This window comes from Helicoverpa zea, chromosome 2 (genome assembly GCF_022581195.2).
Source record: "Helicoverpa zea isolate HzStark_Cry1AcR chromosome 2, ilHelZeax1.1, whole genome shotgun sequence".
Classification (NCBI taxonomy): domain Eukaryota; kingdom Metazoa; phylum Arthropoda; class Insecta; order Lepidoptera; family Noctuidae; genus Helicoverpa; species Helicoverpa zea.
In genome coordinates, this window is record NC_061453.1 from 5,074,079 (window position 1) to 5,098,567 (window position 24,489).

General features: G+C 36.9%; 1 protein-coding gene across 1 annotated transcript in view; it reads left to right on the plus strand.

The window, feature by feature from the left end:
- LOC124644071 (homeobox protein B-H2-like) overlaps positions 1–20,108 on the plus strand; it is a 30,707-nt gene extending 10,599 nt beyond the window's left edge. The window contains exons 2-4 of the mRNA XM_047183278.1: positions 5,447–5,675; positions 18,340–18,564; positions 18,733–20,108. Of these exons, the coding sequence (XP_047039234.1) occupies positions 5,447–5,675; positions 18,340–18,564; positions 18,733–18,979 (701 nt within the window). The 3' untranslated portion in view covers positions 18,980–20,108. The remainder of the gene's footprint in view (positions 1–5,446; positions 5,676–18,339; positions 18,565–18,732) is intronic.
- The last annotated feature ends 4,381 nt before the right edge of the window (positions 20,109–24,489 follow it).

Below are 24,489 nucleotides of genomic sequence, written 5' to 3' on the forward strand. Positions count from 1 at the left end.
GTAGTTACGTCGTCAGTTCAATCGCGACGTGTCAGGAACGCATTCTCTGAATGGCCGAACTATAAGAGTTAGCACACGGAGTATGAGATGTAGCGGTTTGAAGTTAGAATTATGTTGGGTTTGTGATATTGAAAATTCGTGGGTTTAATATGTTTGGCAATCTATGATACTGAAGATAGTTTAGCTAAATAAAACTAAGTGGTCACAGCTGTAGTGTTAAACCAAAGAGGATATAGGTTTCCTTATGATAGAGTATATAAATATAGAGTATATGATAGAATATATATAAAGAGACAGATAAAATTATTCTTTTAAAAAGTATAAATGCAACACAGATTACTCAAACTTTACGAAGGATTTTTATGTAGATCTATTATAAGATAAGGCATGTTTATTTTCGGATCTTTCATGAAGTTACAGATTGCTTCATATGAAGTAACTGGTCCCGCTATCGCTACTGCGTGTGTCCGCTTCACAGTTCTTGCATCGCCGCTCTGGAAAGCAAGCGTTACAGTAATTAGGCAAATTGTATAAACGGCATATAGACTATTATTTAGTTGCTCGCTACCGGTTTAGATTTTAATTGCCATTAGATTAGATATCTATTACATTGCAATGCAACTGACGTTCTAACTTTATGTAATGCTACCCAAAATAAATATTTTGCAATCCGTCGCTTTTGTAATATGATTAATTACATTTCCTTTGTTTTTGAGAATGTCGTTGAAAACCAGGATGTTATCTAAGCAGTTTTTATAAAAAAGGTTCGGTTGCACTTCAGCCGTTGTAACAGTAACTCATGTTTGATGAACGTCTCCACAGAGCAATGAATAGAGAATGATTCCCACTAATCGAACAATTATATTAATTACGTAGTTATGAGTGGGAGTACCTATATAGTGATTAAAACAATCTATTGTTAAATGAATTTCCTACAGGGGATTACGGTTAGTTAAATAGCTGACAAGCCTATAAATCTGTGTTATTCTTTCTAGGTTAAGTCATCATTGTATTGTGATCGATGTGGCTATTCAGTTCTAGGCAATTTTCTCCTTTTGGGTTCATCAGATGACGCAGATAATGATTGAAGACAGCATTTCATGTCTGACAGTCATTTAATTTGAATACTATTTATGAATTATTGCTTTATTTCTGTGACCTTGTGTCGGTATGATTATTGGCTGTTAAACTTATTACCTCTGAAGGAGAAGACAGAATACTATTTACTCCCACTCGCTGTAACGACATTTTAGGGGCCATTCATAGCGTCGTTTTATCGCTCCGTATCGAGCGCGGTCTTTTCGAGATTGTACATTTTGTCACAAGTCTTTTGTATTTTGAATTTAGAATCTAGAAATAATTCCGTCACTTCGAAGTATTCAACCTCGCATGAATTCGGACGATATTATCACTACGGTCATTGCTCATTAATTTAGCCTGTCAATGAAACTCAATGTCTGTGGGCACACCTGTCTTAATACTATTAATTACTTAATTACAATCACTCGATATAAGTTGTAACTATTACAAAGCATTGTGGACGTTGAAAACGCAATTAAAATAGTACAGTTTTTGTCAGTCGATTCGTAAAGTTTAATTAGGATAATTGTTTTTAGATTATAAGATTACATTGTTGCTTGAATTAATTTTATATTAAGAACATATATTAGGTATACTATATCTACATTTGTATCTATAATCTGATTAGCATATTTTACGCACAAATCGGTTATTGATATAGCTCTTGTATTGTAACAACACTCAACAAAGCTCCTTGCGTGTCGTCACGTTTGACAAGCACTAATACTGCGGCCTTCATTATCAGATTTGTTAATCGAGCTATCGCTATAATTATTGAATAATTAAAACTAGTTTGAAATCAACCACGCGCACATAAGTAACTCAATATTCAATTAGCGCCTAAACTCGTGTACATAGATATAGATACGTGCTAGATTGTCCTCCAAGAGTTATTGCGATCGACAGACGGACGAGGCCGTTTAGTGCGGGCTTCACTGATTGCCATATCTAGACATACGTTTACATTAGTTCGGCATTCATTGCTGAGTTCATTATCTATCTAATCAAAGGTTGGTTCACAAACTCTTCAGTGGACGTCTTTCAAGCTGGCGAGTGCTGACGTGCAGGGGCAGCATAAGTCATAATTTCAATTATAAAGCCATTAGTGAGCCGCTCCTACGCATATTGTTTCATATTCACATTTAACAGAGGTCGAACCAGTGATTATTTTGTCGACGACAAAAAACACAATTATAGTCTGTTATTGAACGGGTTTGTTTTAGCGTGTTCGAAGGTGTTATTAAATAAAGTAGAGTTAATAATACTTATGATTTTAAGGCACACTGTTTGAGGGGGTCGCCATGTGAAAATTGATTCTGAAGAAGTTAATACTGGGGTGCTGTAGTGAAGTAGGTACATATTATCTACTGAAGTCGAACAAGGTGCCTACGTGATAAACGTATCGTATCATAACACCTCCAGGGTATTATAGGTACATTTAATTGCTTTATTAAAATTATCAATACACATTGTTATGAAAAACTGTACGTATGGAATTCCCGGTTGTTAGATAAATTCAATGAATTTGTAGGTAACATTACATTACATTACATTACATACATCAGTAGAGGATAAAATGTAAGGAGTATTTGCCTTGCCTCCCAGTTTTCAATGATCTCTGTGTATATAATAATCGGCAACAGCGCGGCATTGCGACACGGCTGGCCGATCGGATCGTGTGTCCGTGCTCCGATGCCAACTGAACCATTTAGCATTTGCGTCACGTCATCATACCGATTTCTCAATTAGTCGATTGAAATCTGCGTTTATGTAGATTCTAGATTGGATACTATCGAGCGTTAGGCGTACATCGATTAGAAAAGTCGAAAATCGAGAAGTAGGTAAAAGAAGTTTTCGTTTAAGTATCAAGTTCCGGAAAAGCATGCAAAATAATGTGAAGGAAAATTTTGCAGGTACTTAATACTAAACTCCCGCTTCTGAAAATTGTTGTAGGTATATTATAAGCTGCTTAGAGAACAGTCCTGATAAGGGCAGTAGCCTAATGTGTGCATTGTGTTGTACATTACTGTGCACTAATGATAATAATTTTCACGGTCGAGTAAGTGCAGTCGGCAGTTGGACCTTATTATAATAAATTAACGGCGGTGTACCCTAATGGCTGGCCTGTACATAATTATACTCAATATTACAAACGGCTAAAGGGTCGCTGGTAAAAAATCTGCTCGAAACTAACGAGCAATTTATAACCAAGGTTGTTTTATTACGGAAAACGTTTATGTGTAAACATTTTAACCGCTTGTAATTGAAAACAAAGTTGTTTTTGATCTGCAAACTGATTGCTGCATGTATATTTGCTATAGAAAGATTTATTTACATTGCTGGTGACGTCACACTCGCTCCTTTGTTCGTTTAATGGAAATATAATTAGACTAGTTAGTTTGCATAGTTAAAACGTCACCGTGACCTCTGAGCTAAAAATGTTAACAATCACAAAGACGGAATTCAGTATTTTTTTAGTTCCCGACCTCTGTAATTGTGTCTGAAATTTATAATTTATCTGTCAAATTAGTTTCTAATGTAGATGAACAATAGCAATTTAAAACATATCACAGAAATCTTGGCTCGAAGTAGTCTCGCCTAAATATCGATTTGGAATACCTACATACAATGTTCTCTATTTCTCTATCAGTGACAGAACAAAGTTGCTGTTTCTCTTTCCTAGTAAACATTTAATGCTTATCAATCTCCCTAGTCATTTTGATAAACAATAGGCTCATGTAGTGTTTACGTAAACGCGGCGGTTCGCACAGGCATACTGCAAACTTTTAGTCGGCCGACTCTTCGGGCTCATAAATAAGTATGAAGATGAATAGCAGTACGCACATTACGAATACAAGGTATTTAGTTAGACGGTATCAGACCGACTGATAACTTTGAATGAAATCAAGATTTTATTTTTAAAAATTCTCCAATCATCGAATAAACTGTCGGCCGACTTTTTAGTCTGTAGTATGTGGCTCTAGTCTCGGACAGGGCGCATGGGTGGCAAGCCGCAGCCACAACTTGCAACCACAACCTACCGCTCGACTGCGCTAATTCCTCGCGTATTATACACTTAATCCTTTGTCTCCTCACCTTGTTTAACACGTATTATATTATGTTGACTTTAAGGATATTACTTGCTTTACGCTAAGAAGCTTTTCTTTTGTTTTTAGGTCAAGAAAATGGGTATCCATTTCATGTTTATTCAAATATCTACCGGCTTTTAATATCCATAAGCATATACATGTTTGCAAGACTGGTCAAAACTCAGCAGGTCCAAAATGAAAGTCATATTTGCGCTAGTAGTCTTCAATTTACAGCCAGTTTCTTCATCAAAAGTTAAAGCCAAAGTAAAAGTCAAAGTAATGTCTAAAGTAAAAGTAACGGTCAAATTCAATTTTTCTATTAGTTTTGCTGTCACTTTAGCCTTAAAAAAACGTATTTGACCGTTACTTTTACTTTAGACATTACTTTGACTTTAACTTTTGATGAAGAAACTGGCCGTTAGCAGCGTTATCTGGTTATTAGATGCTAATGTGTGCAATAGTTTAATGTGAAACCATAAAGCCACAAACCATTTTATGAGCCTGCTGAACGGCATTAAATGGCTTTAACTGCGAATTTATTAAGACGTCTTTGTCATGGCAAACTAGACTCACTTTAGTACTTCTATAACGCAAGTTAATTTGAATCGTTTTATACTACAGCCTTAATTTTTATAATGCAACATGCACCATACTGATTCTTCAGTACCATTCATTAACACAGCCATCTAGCTTTTGAAATAGCACATCAATTCAAAACGACTTCCAAACACGCGTTTTAAGGACACATAATACAAAAATTAACACACATTCGATATGTAGAGTGAAAGACAAGTGGTATAGAGGAAGCAGTCGAGGCCCACTGACCGCAAGAAGCCCTACCGAGAGGGAAGGCTTCTGTCACTCGAAGACAAGTACGGAGTAATAAGAAACACGTTTCAGCTAGGGTCGATGACTGCGGTTTGAGGACTTAATATGATTACTTGAAATTATATTCTGTTGGTCGATATTTGAGGGGTTAGGGACTCGTAGACGAAGCCTTAATTGCTAAGTGAATAAATCTTTAGATCCAAATTATATTAACCATTATATGCATAGGTAACACATGTATACCACAAGCATGAAATCAAAGTAGGTACCTAATATAGAATGGAAAAGGGAGATGAAAGGTATAGGGTTAGGAAAGAGTGACCAATAAATCAAATAAACAGTAGGACATACGTACAAATATTAGTTACAGAAATGACTACAACTAAATATTTTGTTAAATATCTAATTGAAAAATATAAGAGAACTAACGACCATTTCATCTTCAACAGGAGTCAAAGACGATTCAGACGATGTGTCGAGCAAGAGTTGCGGAGGCGACTCATCGGGGCTGGTGAAGAAACAAAGGAAGGCGAGAACAGCCTTCACGGACCACCAGCTGCAAACCTTAGAGAAGTCCTTCGAGAGACAGAAGTACCTCAGCGTGCAGGACCGCATGGAACTGGCTGCGAAACTAGGACTAACAGATACGCAGGTCAAAACCTGGTATCAGAATAGAAGGTTAGTTATTTTTAATATTTCATGTTCCGAGCCTTTTCCCAACTATGTTGGGGTTGGCTACCAGTCTAACCGAATGCAGCTGAGTACCAGGGACTACTACAGGGACAGGGAGGTACTTTAAAAGGAGCGACAGCCAAGTTTATCTTAATATTTATTTTCGGGAAATAAATTATTTAGGACTTCGTTGTTCATTGTAATGTTTCCAAAAGCATGGAGGAAGTAGAAATTATAGTACCTAGGTACCTATAAATTGCGAGCATAGTAGGGTAAAGGCGGGATAGATGCCCCACTTTTTGAAATATGCTTATAATTTAATAAATATTGGTTCTACATTAATAACACCTATGAATGTAACTAGTTTAATCCTTTATGTTTATTTGTGATTTGTCTTTTTGGACCTATATACTACACGTTTTGCAGATTTTAGCTTTTTGTAGACCTCAATTTTTGGGGATAGATGCCTACCCCTATGGATAGTTGCCCCACCTTGAAAACACTAGCGAGGATAGATGCCTACGGTGCGGGATAGATGCCCTTCATACTGTTTAAGTATATTATATTAATAATATTTATATATTTTTTGACTTTAATTTATTTGAAATGAAAAGTATTTTGCAGTTTTTAAAATTTTTTTATATTCATTATCAGATTAATTAAAATTAACACAATAATATTCTAAAAGTATTTGTTCAACAAAAATAATGTATTTTATATTTGAAACACTTATTATAAAATATTAATTATTTAGTTTCAACATGCAAAATCATAAAAATCATTCTTTCTTAAAAACTAAAATAACACAATATACTTAGCATCATAATATTTAACCGGACAGTGCTTTAAGTTTTCTACATCTCGAGCAAAAATTTCTGAAAAGTATAGAGGTTTCATGTAACGAGCACTGACACATTACACATTGAATCCAGTCGGATTTAGACTTTGTTTATTCATAGTTTTCAAAGCATTATATGCAGTTATTTTTATTTGTATCTTTAGGCTCATCCTGCCCATCTCTTTTAGTCTTCTTCACCGGCAAACCTTTAGTTTTCTATTCCTTAACTTTGTTCTTAAGTGAATTGTCTTCATCTTCACTGTTTGAACTGTAAATCATTCGTAATCAATAAAAAGTGTAAATACCTATACATAAACACATGAAAAATATATATTCAAAGCACTTATAATACATTCAGGGTACACGTGGTGTATGGAGGGATAGATGCCCCTAGGGGCACCTATACCGTAAAAAATCAGGGCAACTATCCTTTTTGACAGGGTTAGATGCCCTAGTATTTTTTTAAATAAATAAATACAATAGAGCAACTATTTACATCAAAATGTATACTTCATGAAACAATATACATACGTAATAAAAAAATTGATGGAATTAATATCTACTTATAAAGTTATACAACAGCAAATACTCACCTTTAAAAATTTTACGCTCGCTGTAAGTTCGCCGCGGAGATGAATTCATACACGAGCGAAACGCGACCTCATCCCTCGATGGCGCGTGGCTAATTTAGGTGCGGGGTGCTTGTGGCTTCTAGTTAAACGGTTGTTTCTTAATCGCGAGCATGGGAAGTTAGGTTTTTTAAAAATGGGGCATCTATCCCACTGCGGCATCTATCCCGCCTTTACCCTATAGTATGGTCACAAATTTCTGAGATTTTTTTTTAGGGTGTAATGAGGTTTGATCTCAAAATCATTATTTTTATCAGGACTTTACCAAGGCTGACATCCTGTATTTCGTCAACAGATTTCCTCGAATTTTTCGCGGAATTACTTATACGAGGAAATTATATTATACGAACACTTCCCAGTTATTTTAGTTTATTTTTTATTTTTATTTAAAACGGTGTCGCCAAATAAATAAGCAGTATGCAACTGTACACATATACACAATACGGACCTTCTTTTTATATTATATAGTATGTATAAAAACAATAGAACATCTATAATTTTATAACTAGTATTAAACAGTGCGTTCGTTTATACGATCCTTTATGTACTGAACTTAACCAATAATGATATAAATTATACAAGGAAATTGACAAAACCCATGTTGTTATTTCATTTAAAATATCTAATCAAGTAGCTTATGAACTTGATTACGTCAATAGTTCATTATAGTAGGTTAAACTGAATTGAAAATATTATTCTGAGTGATAATTAATAATTTGTAGAATCATTCGGATATTTTTTACACTGTAAGTAGCAGATTTCTACTTATAGGTTAAATACTACACCAGATGGCTGATATTATAGCTATCTGAAGTTTTGAAACACAACTAAGAATATAAATAATTTTTTTCTCATTTGTACTTATAAAGTAATTGAAACTCTACTCGTCCCAATTTTACGTGGAACTCATTTATTCATAAAATCTTGGTGCATAGCGAGTTCTACGCCTGAGTATTGTTCTAGAATATTCAACTTAGTGAAATGAGTAAGAGAATGCAGTAGCAGCATTACACGCATAGACGTATAGTAACAAAAACAATTAACAACCAATTGATTGGCCCAAGCGCAGGATTTAATATCTATTGTAAAGTTTGTGGTCCAAAATAAAAGCATCAAGCGGTGTAATTGTAAACAAAGGTTTTATAAAACATACAATGAAAAAAAAAACTTTTTTTCAAAAAAATTAAACCGACTTCCCAAAACACTAAAAAGCAAAAAAAAAAACTATTTTTAGGTGCATCGGCCTAGAAGTCGGTGTCTAATGGATGTTACTAAGTTAATTTTGCCACCGACTTCTAGGCCGATGCACCTAAAAATAGTTTTTTTTTTTTGCTTTTTAGTGTTTTGGGAAGTCGGTTTAATTTTTTTGAAAAAAAGTTTTTTATTTAAAGCTTTTCAGTGAAACGAATAGTTGTCACTATCCATACAAGTGAGAAGTTCTCATCAATACAAAGAATATAAGTCCAAATACGAGGTATTTTACATATTCAGTTGTCGAGTTCCCTCGACTTACTTTCTCTGGTCTCCATCATCAGGTCAGCTCCAAACCTTCACTGTTGCAAAGGTCTTGTCAATACAAATAATTTAAGCCCAAACACGAGGTAGTTTACATATTCAGTTGTCGAGTTCCCTCGACCCTCTCTGGTTTCCATCATCAGATCAGCTCCAAATCTTCACAGTTGAATAGTGCTTTTAGGCGTACACCTGAGTGTCAAGTTTTTACCCTGTGTATGCCTACAACTTTCGAAGGTTGCCCTCGATTTCTCAGGGTTTCCATCATCAGATCCTGACCTGATGACTATGGGACCAACTGGCAGCTATTCCGAGTCGAACAAAAAAAGAATCACGTAAATCGGTCTATAAACCTCGGAGTAATCGATGTACATACATAGAAAAAAAAAAAAAAAAAAAACATACCGGCCGAATTGATAACCTCCTCCTTTTTGGGAAGTCGGTTAATGAAAGACGATAGACGATATCGTAGATACGCTAAAATATTAAAAGTTTCTTAAATAAGATTTTCTTTAAAAATAATAAGAAGCTTCTTTAGTTCCGAAAATAAATTTCCTGAAACAATTCTAATTAAACATTATACAAACAATTATAAGTCATAATTATAGCAACTAAACGCTGGTAACTTGAAACAAGCGCCGCCGAAGATCGTGAGACAGTCGGCGTTCTTCCAAAGCAGTGCTGAGTCAGCGAGTCTGTGCGTCCCTGCTACTGACCCGAACCGGGCCCAATCTCCATTTATGTAATTACATACGTATTAACATTTAAAGCCTCTATGTAGATACGATTATTTTAACATAATTTTTGATTTAGCATTGATTTCTGACGAAAAGAAAAAAATGCAGACTATTTTTTATTAATTCAATTTATTTAAAAATTAAACTGTAAAGAACTATCAAAAACAGAATTATAAGTTCTATTAATTGTCGTCGTTATTTTCATGCTTCGAAATTATTATAACAATACATAGAAGTTTTATCAACGACGGTACCGGAGAGGCTATTTAAAAAAACAAACGTTCATAATTAGGGCCCGATCGCCGCCTTTGAAGTCTCCTTTACAAAAAACTACGGTAGCTAATAACAAACTACACTAATTTTCTATTGATTGAATACCATCTTTCTAATCAAGATTGTGCATTATTAAAAACTGTCTAGCTTTGTTTTTTTTCTTCCAGTACACTAGCGTATGAGGTTTTTGTGCTTACATTACGATCAGAAAAAATGGAGCCTCTTCATTTGGTTCTACCGTTTCCTATTCAAAAATTTGATTCGGTAGCTAATGGAAATTAAACGGGTACTTGCTGTCTTTTTTATTTTCTCTAGGTCAGTTTTCCATTTTCAAACTTTGCGATAGTTAAATGTGACAGTAGCTCGGGACCTGCGCAGGCGCCGCGCGGTGTGTCCACGCCCCTGCCGCCTGGACTGCACCTTTTTGTCTCGGTTTTTGTTGATTTTCTATAATTTCGGTTAAACTAATGTTTGGGCTTCGATTTTTCGGTTCGTGAAAGGGTGTGAAATCGAAGTTAATTGAAGGATGTAATGGCTTTTGTGTGCGGTCACTTTCCTTTAGTTTTGATATCGGCGTGGCCAAATAGAATGGTGGTACTACCTACTAATAATAGGCAGTATGGGCACCGATTTTCTGGTTCCCGGATACAGAATAAATTATACTAATATATGGATTATTTTTGAACAATGGTTACTTCTAATTTAGAAAAACACAAAGCTTTTTCATAATAACCCAAAGTGAAACAATTAATTTTAATTACCTATTTACAAGACACGCCGTTTGCTTTTTGCTTAATCTATATCTATACATATAATAAATCTGTAAAAAAACTGTGTCTGTACATTGAATATATAAAAAAAATAATAATTGGGTGGGGTTTAGAAACAGTAATGGAGCACAAATCCAAAAAAAAAATTCTGTCTGTTTGTCTGTATGTCTGTATGTCTGTATGTCTGTATGTCTGTTTGTTTGTACACGCTAATCTTCCGAACTACTGAGCGGATTTCAATGATTTTTTCTTTGTTGTATCAGTATTAAGCCTGGTCAACATATAGGCTATAATTTATCTTCGAAACTTGAAGACCTGATGCAGAACACCAACAGACCAACAAAACTATAAGAGATACAAAAATGGTGCCATGGCAAAAATTGTTTCATTTGATGAGCATTTTCAGCTGAGATAATAAATTTGAAGATCTGGAACACCTGATGTGGAACTCCAAGAGCCCAGCTTTTCTGTACCATATACAGGTATGACGTTTTAGCAAAAGTTGTTCAATTTGATAAGCACTTTCTATTGACTTATAAAAATTGAAGATCTAAAACACCTGATGTGGAACTCCAGGAGCCCAGCTAGACTATAGCATATGAAGATATGACGTTTTAGCAAAAGTGGTTCAATCTGATAAGCACTCTCTATTGACGTATAAACATCGAAGATCTGGAACACCTGATGTGGAACTTCAAGAGCAATACTACACTTGAAATGTATAGAAATGAATGTTATGAAATAGGTATGGTGAATCAAAGAAAGTAATTAGTCCGTCTTTTAGATAACCCTAAAATAATGGACACGTATTTTTTCTTTTCTCCTTCTCACAAACAATTAATAACGAAGATATAACACGCTTGAATTTTGTGTTAAGTCACTGCTTAGTACAAATTTTACATACCTAGACGTGGCGTCACGAGCCCCCACTCTCCGAATTAGTTGCGTTATATATATCTCATTATTATTTTGCATGTCTCTTCCACACAGAGGACTACAGAGTTCTGAATTTTCGGGAGGCAAACGAGAGGCCGAAGCCAACACGCTGAAGCCCTTTTGAGACAACTTTAATGAAATGGTGACAGAAAACCGACGATTATCCCTTTATACACTATAGAAATGAACCCAAGGACAATCCCCGGTGGACGTCGTTAAAAAAAAAGACAATCCCCGGTTCTGTGCTATACCATTGCTAACTGTGGATGAATACTACTTGGGCTATTGTGATGGGATGCTAATGGACTAGGAATGGGGAAACTACGGGAACTATGGCACCTGCCGATGACAATGTATTAGATACATGTAAAAATGGCAAATGGAGACTCGCCAGCTCACTTACTGGGCCCCCGAGAATCAGTCACTGAATAGCAACAAGAGGATACCTCGGCGGATTTAAAACGCAGATTACGCGCTCCCTGTCACTTACCACGAGGCACCTATCCTCCGAGCAGGGCTACTAACCCTGCTCTACCGACTCCACTCTGGACGGTCAAGCCAAGCCAGAGTCGTGAGACCTACCCCCGTCATGGTTCACTCCGACCGGCCGGAGATGAGGGACAGTATACTCTCCCTGGAGAACTCAGTATATATGCCCCGCGGGGTCGCCACACCCCGTCATCAGCCTCAGATGTCCTGCGGTGCTTATATCTCATTATTATTGTCGTTATTATCTCAAGAGAGAAAAGTTGCATTGGCACTATTGGCAGGTACTTGCCAGACCTGGAATCAAAGACGCACGCTCATACTTGAGAGATTGGTTCTCTACCCAATAAACCACTACGACTTCCACTAAGTCATCACGACTTTGTCATCTCAGTAACATTTAATGTTTTTTTACGTACAATATTATATACGTGTAATATTTTTGCCACACACAACTTAAATGTGGACTAATTAGAATCACTACTTTTATCCCTATGGTCACGTCTATTGCGGTTCAGTTCTCAGCGTTTTGTTTAGTCTGCTGTGCTTTTGCCGTTGAAGTACAAAAATAAATAAATGGAACGTTTCTAATGGCTATGCGTATTCCGTTGTTTTCAAGTCAACGGGCCCTTAAAATTCAATATCAGATGATTCAGACCTTTTATTTTGCTGACCCCGTAGTCGCTGGCATAAGGGACAGGATCCGCGTACGAAGTCGCGGGCAGAAGCTAGTTATAAATAATTACACAGCTACATAACTTCTTGCCTACTTGCTTAGTGATTTTCAACAATGTATTAAAATTAATATCATTATGTTGATTTGGCGTGGTTGCTTTTAATGGGTTTTGGATATAATTTGTTAAACATGGCTAATTTTCTATATAGAAAGTGGTTGTTTTGTTTTGAATTGCGTCTATTTTCGCAATTACATGAGTAATTTGTAGTGTTGTTGCGTCGATATGCTGGATGTAAGTGTCTCAGCTGGAACACTCCCACGCGACAGGTGTAAGAACAACCGAGGAGAATTACCACTGTGTAATGCTCTTCACGTTAACATCTGTTGGGTGTTAATCTCAATTGTTATTTCGAGCCTTCGACTATTCATGTTAGCCAGTTTAAATTCGTTAATTAGACAAAATACTTACTGCCTAATCTCCTTTTTTGTCTTGATTCATCATCATATCAAATAAGCTACATAGGTAAACCTTCTAATGAGATGAAATACATGAAAAAAAAATGTTTAATATTAAGCGTTGGTCAGCCAAATCTTAATGCTAGAACTTTGGTAGCTAACTCGTAATAGCTGTTAAAACGTAACAGTTACCTCTAGTGGCATCACCGTGTGACCGTCGGCTCAGCCTCACAAAGGCTGCAAGTCACCGGCGCGCCGGCGCCGATACACGCCTCTTATTAATCACCACATCGCCGTCACTGTCCTAAGGCTCCACCGGTGTGTGCTCGCTTAATTGTTTCCAAATAGCTTCCTTATTTGCTCACCTAAATCTATCATGGAAAGGATTGGAGACGGTAGTAGGAAAATTGAGAATTATTGGAATGTATAAAGCTAGTGATAGCGATAATGTCTTTTAGAAATGGAAAGCCCATTACAAAAATTCTATAAACGGTTATTCCCGATTTACCTTGAACTTTATTTGGCACGTCCGTTTATCAACATTCTTCAAGAAAAATCATCCTGTCGTTATAGGAACTCTTCACGTGGGAAAAACCTTTAAATATTTTCCGCCATAGCCGCAAAACATATCGCGGTTACTTATTAGAGATCCAAAACATGAACGGACCTAGATAACCGACCTCCATAGACTGAATCACAGCATGATTCATCAATAGTTATAATATTTTGTCGGAACGATCGTGAATTCACAATAAGCCGGGGGCCGCGAACAAAATGTCGTTTATCGGCGTTTAGTCGTCGAAACGTGTAATCCATCGCGATTACCTAATGACGTATTCTGTAATGATGCTCGTAACAACACCTACCTGTGTTGCCACTAGTTTGGTCGCACGGTTCTGTCCGTTATTAAGCGATAGTCATAATGTTTGTGAATTGCTGTAGCTGCTGCCTAGACTTAGTAATGCGAAATTGAATGTCGTGTTTGAGGTAAATTATTGACCGTGCTTTTACACGGAAAAGGTGTTTGTGTTCAAGCTCTTGTTAACTGATAAGTGGTATAAGGATAAGTTGCTTTTGGTAGGAATGGAATAAGAATCCAAATGAATTCGATAGTTTCATCTATGAATATGTGCTATAGAGGCTTCGAAAAAAATATCATTGTTACGGCAAAGCTGAAAAGTTTTATGAACCAGTCCAATACTTTCACATAATGACTAAAAAAATACTTTTCTCGCACCAACGTCATGACAGATCACTTACTCATATGGAAACTGAAACGCACGCGTAACAGAGCGTTCGTTAGCGACTAACCAGTTAGCGTTTCTCGTAAATTTGTATCATTTGTATAAACGCTGCGATCACCCAGGCTACGTGGCGCAGCCTCGCACCACAACATATGAAACGATGGATATGCAGAACGCACAATTTATTATTTTATAGTTTCTTTGTTTCAACTAATGTGCGGTGATTTTGTGAGTATTTCATCTGCATGTTGATGATTTTAGGAGGAAAACTCGACCTGTATTGAGTATTCGATACCCAGATTTTTTCTCGATTCTGGTTTCAATATCAGTTGGTTGTAGAAGGTATGAAAGTTAATTTTTGAATAAGGAAAATACTTATGCAAGTACCTAATCCTGTAAATAAGTAAGTGAGACCATTGGACTTTAAATATGCAGCAATTTCCTACTATTGCACCATTTAAGTCTCCCTCGATAACAACTAATACCTTACCTGCAGAATAGTTAACAAGTCACCAGTCGTAAATTAACTTTAACAATCGAACAGCGCATGGTTTTTAAACAATCGATTGTTCAATTGATTGATTCTAGCATCCTAAATAGCTGCAGGTTTATTAAGATTCCGTACGTGTGCTTACACATCTCTAATGACATAATGCGCGGGTTCCGCGAGTTCGCGGAGCTACCGAGAACCAGCCTAATCGGTTATGGCGAACCCTTCCAAATTACACGGCAGAGACACGGGATTCGTTGCAAGGACGCTCCGGTCGTCCGGCTTATCATTTAACCACTAATCATTATACTGCAAATGCCATTTCAGTTTTGGCCGGGTTTTAATAAGCGGATTGCGAGACGGATTATTCCTTGTATAGCAATTTTGCAGTTCTAAGTCTGGCTCGTGATGCAATCTGGTATTAGTGAGCGTTCCACTTGCAGGAAATGTTTTATTGTATACCTACCTACTTGTTCATTAAAATAACATTACGTATTTTGTATGTAGACAGACAAATTGCCACAATTGTAATTAAATATCTTTTTTTAAATGTGGTCCATATTTTTACTAGCGCGCTCAGGTGAGAGGTGTGACTGATCTATCAAAGAGATGATCTATGTAATAATTGTGATTGTTAAAAGTTATTCTTTATTTAAAGGAAGTTACATATCTAGCTATTTTCAGATTATTTAAGATGGCAAGTCGCCACCTAAAAATGTTCGGATTAATATATAATTATCTAAGTAACTATGTATTATGAAATACACACACTTTTATAAAGACTCGAACGCGATGCGGTCTACTACCTATATCTAGTCTTTTTGGGTTTTACTTTTAAGTAGGAAAGAAAATAAGATTTGTAAGTTGACAAAATCGGTCAATTTATGCGAAATTTCAATTTATGTAAATAGGCATTAGATGTACTTTATTCTAATTACGTCTAGATTATTATTTTTTATTAGAAAAACTGTATCAAAGACAATTGTCATAAAAAAACTAAGTCCACAGATAAACAGATTATAATACAATTTGCTATGAAAATAGCTCGTAATTAGAGTTCATAAAAGTTTTTATTTTAAACTATTGTGCACGCAATTTATGAATTGTATATATAATACAAATTGGTTAGCATAGTTGCCCCTGAATCCGTGACCGTACCTACATTTCCTTATTTAAGTTTTAATATAAGTTTTTTTAAGTGGATATATCTAAGTGTTATCACTTCGGACAAAATTACTGAAACGATATCCTTAAACTTTTCACCTCTGTAATAAATATCAATTAAAAAGCCGAAGCTAAAAAATAATTTCAAATCGACATGCATAATGTTCACAACAATGCGAGTGCTTACACTTCAAACAATTCCCATAAGAGCGCTCACACAAACATGTTTCTGAAAGTTTCTAAGCTGCGTATAAATAACGTTCGATAAAGCTCAAATTGGGCCCGACTCGGTGCGAGCGCCCTAAGAGCGTAAGCGCCCAGCCCGCAGCGACTCGCAGCGATCGATGAAAGTGCTCTTTGTTTGCCGGATATACAAGCCGAATTCGCATCACGTCGCCGAAAAACGCAAACTGAGATAAACAACCTCCCCCCCGGAGAGGTCGTAAGCGGGATCGTTTTACCGGACAATTTTCGTCTTTAACGAGAGCTGTTAAGGCCCGTTTTTGGACGGGTCTCCTCGAACAACAATTGAATCAGTTCACGCAGCATCAAATCACTAAACCACTGGGCGGGGCGTAGTCAGACTCCACCGGGGGACGGCGGGACAGGGACGGCGGCGAGGCTCTCTCGCGTGGCGCCCTCGAGTTAGACAGAGAGCAGTGTACTGTCTGTCGAGAGGTGAGACTTGAGATGCCAGTCCAAATTTAAGTGCGCTCCGAGAGCTTTTTGTTCGTAGCCCGCGGCGGCAATAAAAAGAATAGTGTCACTGAGCAGATTGCAACTCATTCAGCACTTGACAATTAAATAAGTGCTCTCGAGTGACGGACGCTAAGAGCGAGACGTCATAATAACATGATTAATGAGAGCATAGCTTTCTATCGATCATTTGTCAGCTACTGATAATTAAAGTGTAGTATTTAAATTAGGATCGGGTTTAATGCGGCTTAAAGAGTTAACGTTATATTTTAAGCTAAAATGCGTCTATTATGAGGCCGGTTTATGTATTAGAATATGAATTAACTAGACAGATGATATTAAATGGAGTTACAAAAAATAATATTGTGAAACGAATGACGAGCTATAACATGAGCTCCCCCTCTCATTTGCATTTAATAAAATTAAATGATGCATTTATAGAAATTAATTAACGAGGTGGCCAGTGAAGCGGCTGGTAGCGCGAGGCCGCGGGCGCGCTAACAATGGGCGCACACAACGCGACTAATAATAGCAATGATAATGCGACGAACGACTCCCTACGAATTAATAAAAACCTCACTCGACGACAATAAACAACCACTTCTGGAACTAATCGAGTACCCACTGCGGAATTCAATTAAATTTCCAAATGGGGATGCGTTTGTTTGTTGCGTGCGGAAAATTAAATGCGAAATAGAAAACATTTTTTTATAGTGGGATATACTTAATTGCTTCAATGCATTAATTTAATTATATCAATGGAGGTCAATTTTTAATGCCTAAAATAAATTAACTAAACAAAAGCAACGGTTAGTTTTATTTTGGTAAAGTCTTGTAGGATTGCATTACCTAATTTAATTACTGATACACGATGAAAACAAAATGCTTCACTAAAACCCACTGAAAAACACTTTTATTTTTCACAAATGTATGTTTTATTAAAATTCCTATTGAATTGACATCATCATTCATTGCGAATACACAACCATTAAAGTTTTTGCTAAATAGCATTGTGGGACAGAGCCGTTGTAAACTAAAGTAATAACCCAGAGTAAGTGAGTATTGTAGCGTAATTTATACGGGTTTACCCTTTCCCAACCGAATCAAATAAATCAAATTAAAGTACTCGACCACGCTCCAGCAACTCCACTAGTGCCCAAGACGTTTTGTCAAATTTATTATTTTATTTACATTTTTTTATTAGTTTTACCACTGTGGTATCCCTATTGTAGTCTCGAGTGCACTGTGACAAATTTGATGACGATTGGGGTCACATCGCGTGATCTATGGCTCTGGGGTCCGTAAACGGCAGTTCACAGAATTTTAGACTCGATTTAAGTTTGTAATGTGACATAAATCGATTCTGTGTACTTGTGGGATTCTCATGACGATTTATTTCAATTTCTAATGGACTGTGAACTTTTTATCAATCGAACTTTTTGCTATTGAGTATTTTTATTGGTGATCTTGATAGTCGTTTATTATGTTCTAAGATTTCATTGAAATTGCTCTTTTTTCGATTCTTAAATAACGTTAATTTTGTAAAAATAAAACCAAACAGACATTATCTACTTAATTCTACGTCAGAGTTTATACTGAATGAGACTTACACTTCTACAGTTTCACTTAGCTTATGTGATTAAAGCGTGGAAATCCCTAAGAATATATGACTTAAAAACCTTTGAACAACAACCTACTCTTCAACAGTTACTCTTAGATAAAAGAAACCAAACACCAGACTTAACCACATATTTCTTCACCAGGACAAAATGGAAGCGACAAACAGCGGTCGGGCTTGAACTTCTAGCTGAAGCCGGCAACTATGCAGCCTTCCAGCGGCTTTACGGCGGCTACTGGCCGGGAGTGCCGGCGTATCCAGCGCAACCAGCGCCCGCAGCCGCTGACTTGTACTACAGGCAGGCCGCTGCAACCGCTGCAGCCGCTGCGTCGGCCAGCGCTAACACGCTGCAGAAGCCATTGCCTTACCGGTAAGTTTGAAAATAGACTGCTGTTAAATCTCTTGGTTCTTCGAGTCTAGATTGAGCGTGCTTACTTACGAGACGTTCTGACGAGATAATGTGTAAGACAAGATGGTCTAGATCAAAGTCGAGACCAAAAACAAACACCAATCATATAAAAATATGCTTTGTCACCAGGTTATACCCCGGTGCACCGCTAGGAGGTGTCCCGCCTCTCGGGCTGGGCCTGCCAGGGCCGTCAGCACACCTCGGCTCCCTGGGTGCGCCGGCGCTGGGCGCGTTGGGCTACTACGCGCATGCGCGTCGGACGCCCTCGCCGGACCTCGACCCGGGCAGCCCCGCGCCCCCGCACCGCTCCCCTCCCGACACCCCCGCCGACAGGCGCTCCGACGATGAAGACGACGATGAGCCCATACATGTATAATGTGAACAAACCTAAAGTGAAAAATTCTATCCGAGTGCTTATAACTTTCCCAAGAACAAAAGTGTTATCAAAAACAAAGTGATAAACTCTATATTGATGAGTGCTTTGGATATAAAGAAAGAAGCCATAGTTCGGTCGTCTTACCTGTTTGGTTATGGTTTCTCTTGACTCAGTTTCGTCCGCTGCACTATTGTTTTGCACGAGAATTTCCCGTTCGGAAATGACCTGTATTACGAATATTATTTTCTTGAGACGGACATTGACTGTCCGGGATATTATGTGATATTATAAGCCCAGATTTGATATAAGAACTTGTAAAATATAATTGATGTTGTGTTAACTACTTATTGATAAACTAGTGATTAGACAAAGCTTTGTAAGTTACAATAGAAAGTAAATAAATAAGCTGGAATGGAAACACTCCGCTGTCGATTAATTTATATGTAAGAAATGTTCCACAAGGTTCTCCACAGTGTTGCATCTTCGTGATAACAAAATATTATCCATAGAGTCGTAAACAATACCAGTGATCTACGATTGCCATCTCGCGATCTCATCTCAAGGATTGATCTGTCTTGACTCACCTACAGCCTTCGTTTTTCGACCACTATAACGTGCCCTCAGACGCCAGTCTATAGATTTAACTTGTGTTAATTGCAATTCCGTATGAGATATTTTCATAACGATGAGATAACGAGATTGAGTCTACACAATTACGTAAAAGATGATTGTTTCGAGAGCAATGTCGGAAACTTTGGCATTATGTAACAAACAAAAGAGGAACGGCAATCGTTAGCGACAAACAAATGAATGTCACCGCGAGTGATATCATATTATGAGCGTGTGATGTGGCACTGCAGCACCCTGTATAGTACTAGTGAGTCGGAACAACGCCACGACATTGTGCAAACATACTGTATATTATATTATAAATATATAACTATTCATATAGGTACGATGTATGTATTGTTAGTATTAAATACACAACTTAAAGTATTAAATGTATGTAATAAAGTACCTAATGCTATAATAGAAATAACACAGCGATGTACTTAAGCAATCAGAGATGTGGCATTTTATGTCCCATAGATTTTGTGGTGTTTTGTAATTAAAATGTTGTCAATTAAAATAGCAATTGTTTTTCTGTTGTCACACCTTTTACATAGATGTTCGCTTACGATTTTGTATTTCGATGACGTGTATATTTGGCAGATAATAATTTGATTTACGAAATTAAAGAAAAATGCACACTATTAATTGGTTTCAATACAACGATGAGACGAAATTTCGTAATAAATAACTTTGACACTAACATACATACTCAACGACACCAAAAGATTGCGTGAAATCGTATATCAAGTGACATGTTGAACAGAATAAAAAATAGAGTTGCCAATCGACCTTTTACATGCAAATTTATTGGTCAAGCAAACAGAAGCAAACGAGGTTGAACTAAAGATTAATTAGAAGTACTATATAAAAGCAAATTTAATACATTCTCCGTGGCACTTTACCAGTTGTAACGAACACCTAGCGGGCAGCCACGCGGCGTGGAGCTAACTCCGCTTTGTCACGCCATCGGCTCAGACTCGGTTAATAGGCCCGTGTTAAATTGTGTGTGCTATCTCCATTTGCAACTGCTCCATTAGGGCTGTTACGAATATGAGCCTAGTCCGCGCTATGTGCAACGTCCTGATTGCACGCTACCTTACTTATGTCTGCGAATAAAAGTGTTTGTGTGTACGCCAATTTATTAGCACGCTTGTTCCGTTTTTTTGCACCTGATAGCAACTTTTCACCGACTTTGGACATCCTTATTATGGCGCACTAGTTTTGGTGTTCGATTTCACTCCTCAACGAGCTTATCTTTTAATAATTTAACATTAAACAAGATTTCATCAGACATTGAAACAATTATAAACTCGTAGAGTACATGTACGTCACGGCAGATTTGCCTTTTATAAAACAACTTGTACGCGGTCGCGTTTACACAATCGGCCCTCACGAAACTTCTCTTTGATTTCCTTCGAAACATTTTTAGCGGGCATAAAACCTATTTAAAAAGCAATCAGTCAGAGGCCGCTGATTGCCCACGGGGCACGCCACCGACCGTGTTCACAAAACGGAGCAATTAACAACACCCCTCCCCCACCACTGCACACCCCAGCCTTTCCTCCTGCACAGATCTAATCGCAAAACGACCGTTTTCTAGAATCGCCTCTACAAACCATTGCGTGCCTCGGCGCGTTGGGGTAACGCGGTGACCACCATCAACAACCATGTAACTTACAAATACTAATATTTACTCGATGCCTAGATGAGCATTACTTATTGACCACGACGGTATTGCAGCTACCTGCACTTCGTACCTAAGAACTATCTAATTAGTAACTTACGAGGCTTGCTCCTCAACTTTTTTTCAGTTGAGTGCTTTTAAACAATCTATACCAGATCATCAATATGAAGCACTCATAAAATTATAATTTCTAAACTTCAGTTTGCTCAAACAATTTTTTTTACATAATCGTTTACTGCAAAAAAAGTTGGAGCTGATATAATAACAGGGTATAAATGCTAAGTATATTTATTACACATATTTACGTAGGAACAACGCGTTACGTAAAAAACTAGGCTGGTATCACGCCACGCCACGCTACGCCAATAGCCACTCGTGCCGTATTAATATTTATGTTGTTTAAACGATGTTTAATCACAACAGACACGAATACTTTTTGCTGTCAGTTACAGTGAAATGAATATTTTCCGATTGAAATCAATACCCAACCAAAGACACGAAATCAGAGTTGAATGTGACACTACGGTCAGGATAGAGCAAACAGAAAAGCTCAACAAATTGAATATTTTGGAACTTAAATAATACTTACCAATGCATTAGTTACTTTCTATATGTTTAGGCATCGTTCCCCTCAAGATAAAAGAAAGGAATGACAAAATTATTTTTTATGAGCCCATAAATTCATTAGAAAACATTGTCCATAAACATTTCTTGACATTAAACTTTTAAAATATACTTAATAGACATTTAAGTTATCTTATGTTTGAATCTTTCTATCTAAAATAAAGGAATCTGTTATGAGTAGGAAAAACATGGCGCTATGGTCAGTTTACTTAAACGACTTCCTCGCGTTGCATTGTTACCGTTAAAAGATTGTTTAATTGACTGAGTTATGGATTATGCTTCCTCAATTCGCGTAATATTTAACATTTTATTGCTGTTCACCTACTAATGTTTCCTGCGCTTTGGGTAAGTACCAGTTTTAACAAAGCAAAATACGTTTCACTTAAGACGCATTGCGATCGTTAACAATAATGCGCGATAATCAACGAGCACCACTCATTTTCTGTCTCATATTTGTAGATTAATTCTCAAAATGGCCCGATTGGCCCGGTTGCGGAATGACTAAGTTTAGTGCCAATTTCAAGCAATCTTCAAGTAACCACTATGAATTTACATGTGTTAATGAACGCATGAAGTTATCTTGTGCATTTTATGGAACACTTAAATAAGCAACATACGTATAGAAGCAATTCCAAGTCTATTTACAACAGGGACATGTATAAAATGATAAAATTATGGTAATTAAATTGTACTACTCATTACGATAAGCGTCTGATAGAAACTGTTTAGAAATAGTCTAGATTATTTCGTTTAAAAGCTTGGTTTTATATATAGACTTAATGGTACGAAAAGCGTTTCGACAAACACTTATGAAGGTAAAGCATTTAACGAGTGTTTAGCACTAAATCAATGGGCAACAAGCGAGCCGGCGCCCGCGCCGCTGCGTTGTAGATCTGTATCTGCTTCCGTCGCTGCCACCGCCCGTAATTACTGATTACAAGCGATTTTAGGCTTTTTGTCTACCGACCGGGCAATACATACATTAAAATATATGTGACTCACTTGGATATTACAAAAACTTGATCGTTGACACTTAAGGGCTGAAAGCGATCGATTATAAAATTGCTTTGTTGTGTCAAGGGCGCAGTTGTCATTTGTAAGCAAAATAATAGCTCAATTTATTCGAATGCAAAAGCGAGTTTCGTGGACTAACTTCAAAATGAAGCACTCCGTACAACTGATGTGTAAATAACGCTAATGTGAAAAAGAATACAATTCTATGAATTCAAATATTTTCGATTAACACCAAAAAATTGTGTGCTTTGAAAACACGGTTCAAAAATGTCGTGTCAAGCTGCTATCGGGACATGGCGAAGTCAAACAGACAGCGATTACTGTGCACTAATGCCTGAGCATTAGTCCGGTGTAACTGTATTTGTGATCGATGTTGGATAAAGGGCTGCAACGTTTTTATTGGGGCAGGAAAGCGATAGAGTGTACACAAGCCGTGTTTGAACGGCGAAGTGCTCCCACATCAGTAGTTTTTATGGAAAATAAGTTATATCTTGATGGGCACTCGTTTATAGATAGTGGGAAAACTCTTTTATATTTCCTGCGGAACGCGGATGTTTAAGTTTTAAGTGCAGCAACACTGTTTATCATGTCTATTTAATAGAGCCTGAAGAGTTGCACTTAATTTTTTAGTTTCCAAAGTAAGTTTACCAAGAAAATATTGTTTGCAACCATGTAGTTGATTGGAGTGATTATAGTGGAAGATATAGCTGCGTTTGATGATAACTGCACAATGGGTTATGAATCATCTTATATGATGTAGTATTATGCACTTACCGTCTGTGTTTTTTCTCAGTTATATAAAAACACGACGGGGCGTCTGTCATTAGTTTTCTTTACTTGTATGATTTGAAAATTTTAAACGGAACATCTGAGAATTCAGCTTACAAATCATACTCAACGATGACGCTTGTTGTTCTCAAAATTAAGTGAAACCGTTAAACCAAAGAATCATTAAACCTTCTATCTACGTCAATTGTAAGTTCTCTTAATCTAAATCCATGGTAATTTCTATCTATCGGTACTTTTACTATTACCCATCCTAATTAGTAAGCCCAGCCACAGCTGACAGTAATTTTACGAACATTTCAAAGTTAAGGTGTGATACAAAGAGTGAATATGTGAAAGTAACCGCAGCATTTCAGGCACCGCATAGGGATATTAAAATATTAATGCACATTAGCATATTAATCAGGCCGGTAACGTAAACGCAGCTAATGGTTGCAATTAAAACAGTGGAGCGGTTCATATTGTATGCACTTAATGCATTGTTACAGCGCGCTGTGTGTGAATTTACACTGCATCTGCATAACAGGGATGTGGCTAAATATGTAAACAAATATCCTTTGTTGTCAAATGTTAACTAGGTGCATGGAATTTTGTGTTTATTAGGTTCATATTTTAGTACAGTCCTGATAAATTAGAAGTAATTGTGCTAAGTTGCACGTAAGTATGGCTTTGTGTTCTGAAGTTTTTTTTTTTATCATCTTAGAGTTTTTTAGGCCTCGTTTAATCAAATATTGAGAAAATGCAACGACAAATTGTTTTTGATCTTCGAGTTTTGCGTGTTCACTAATCT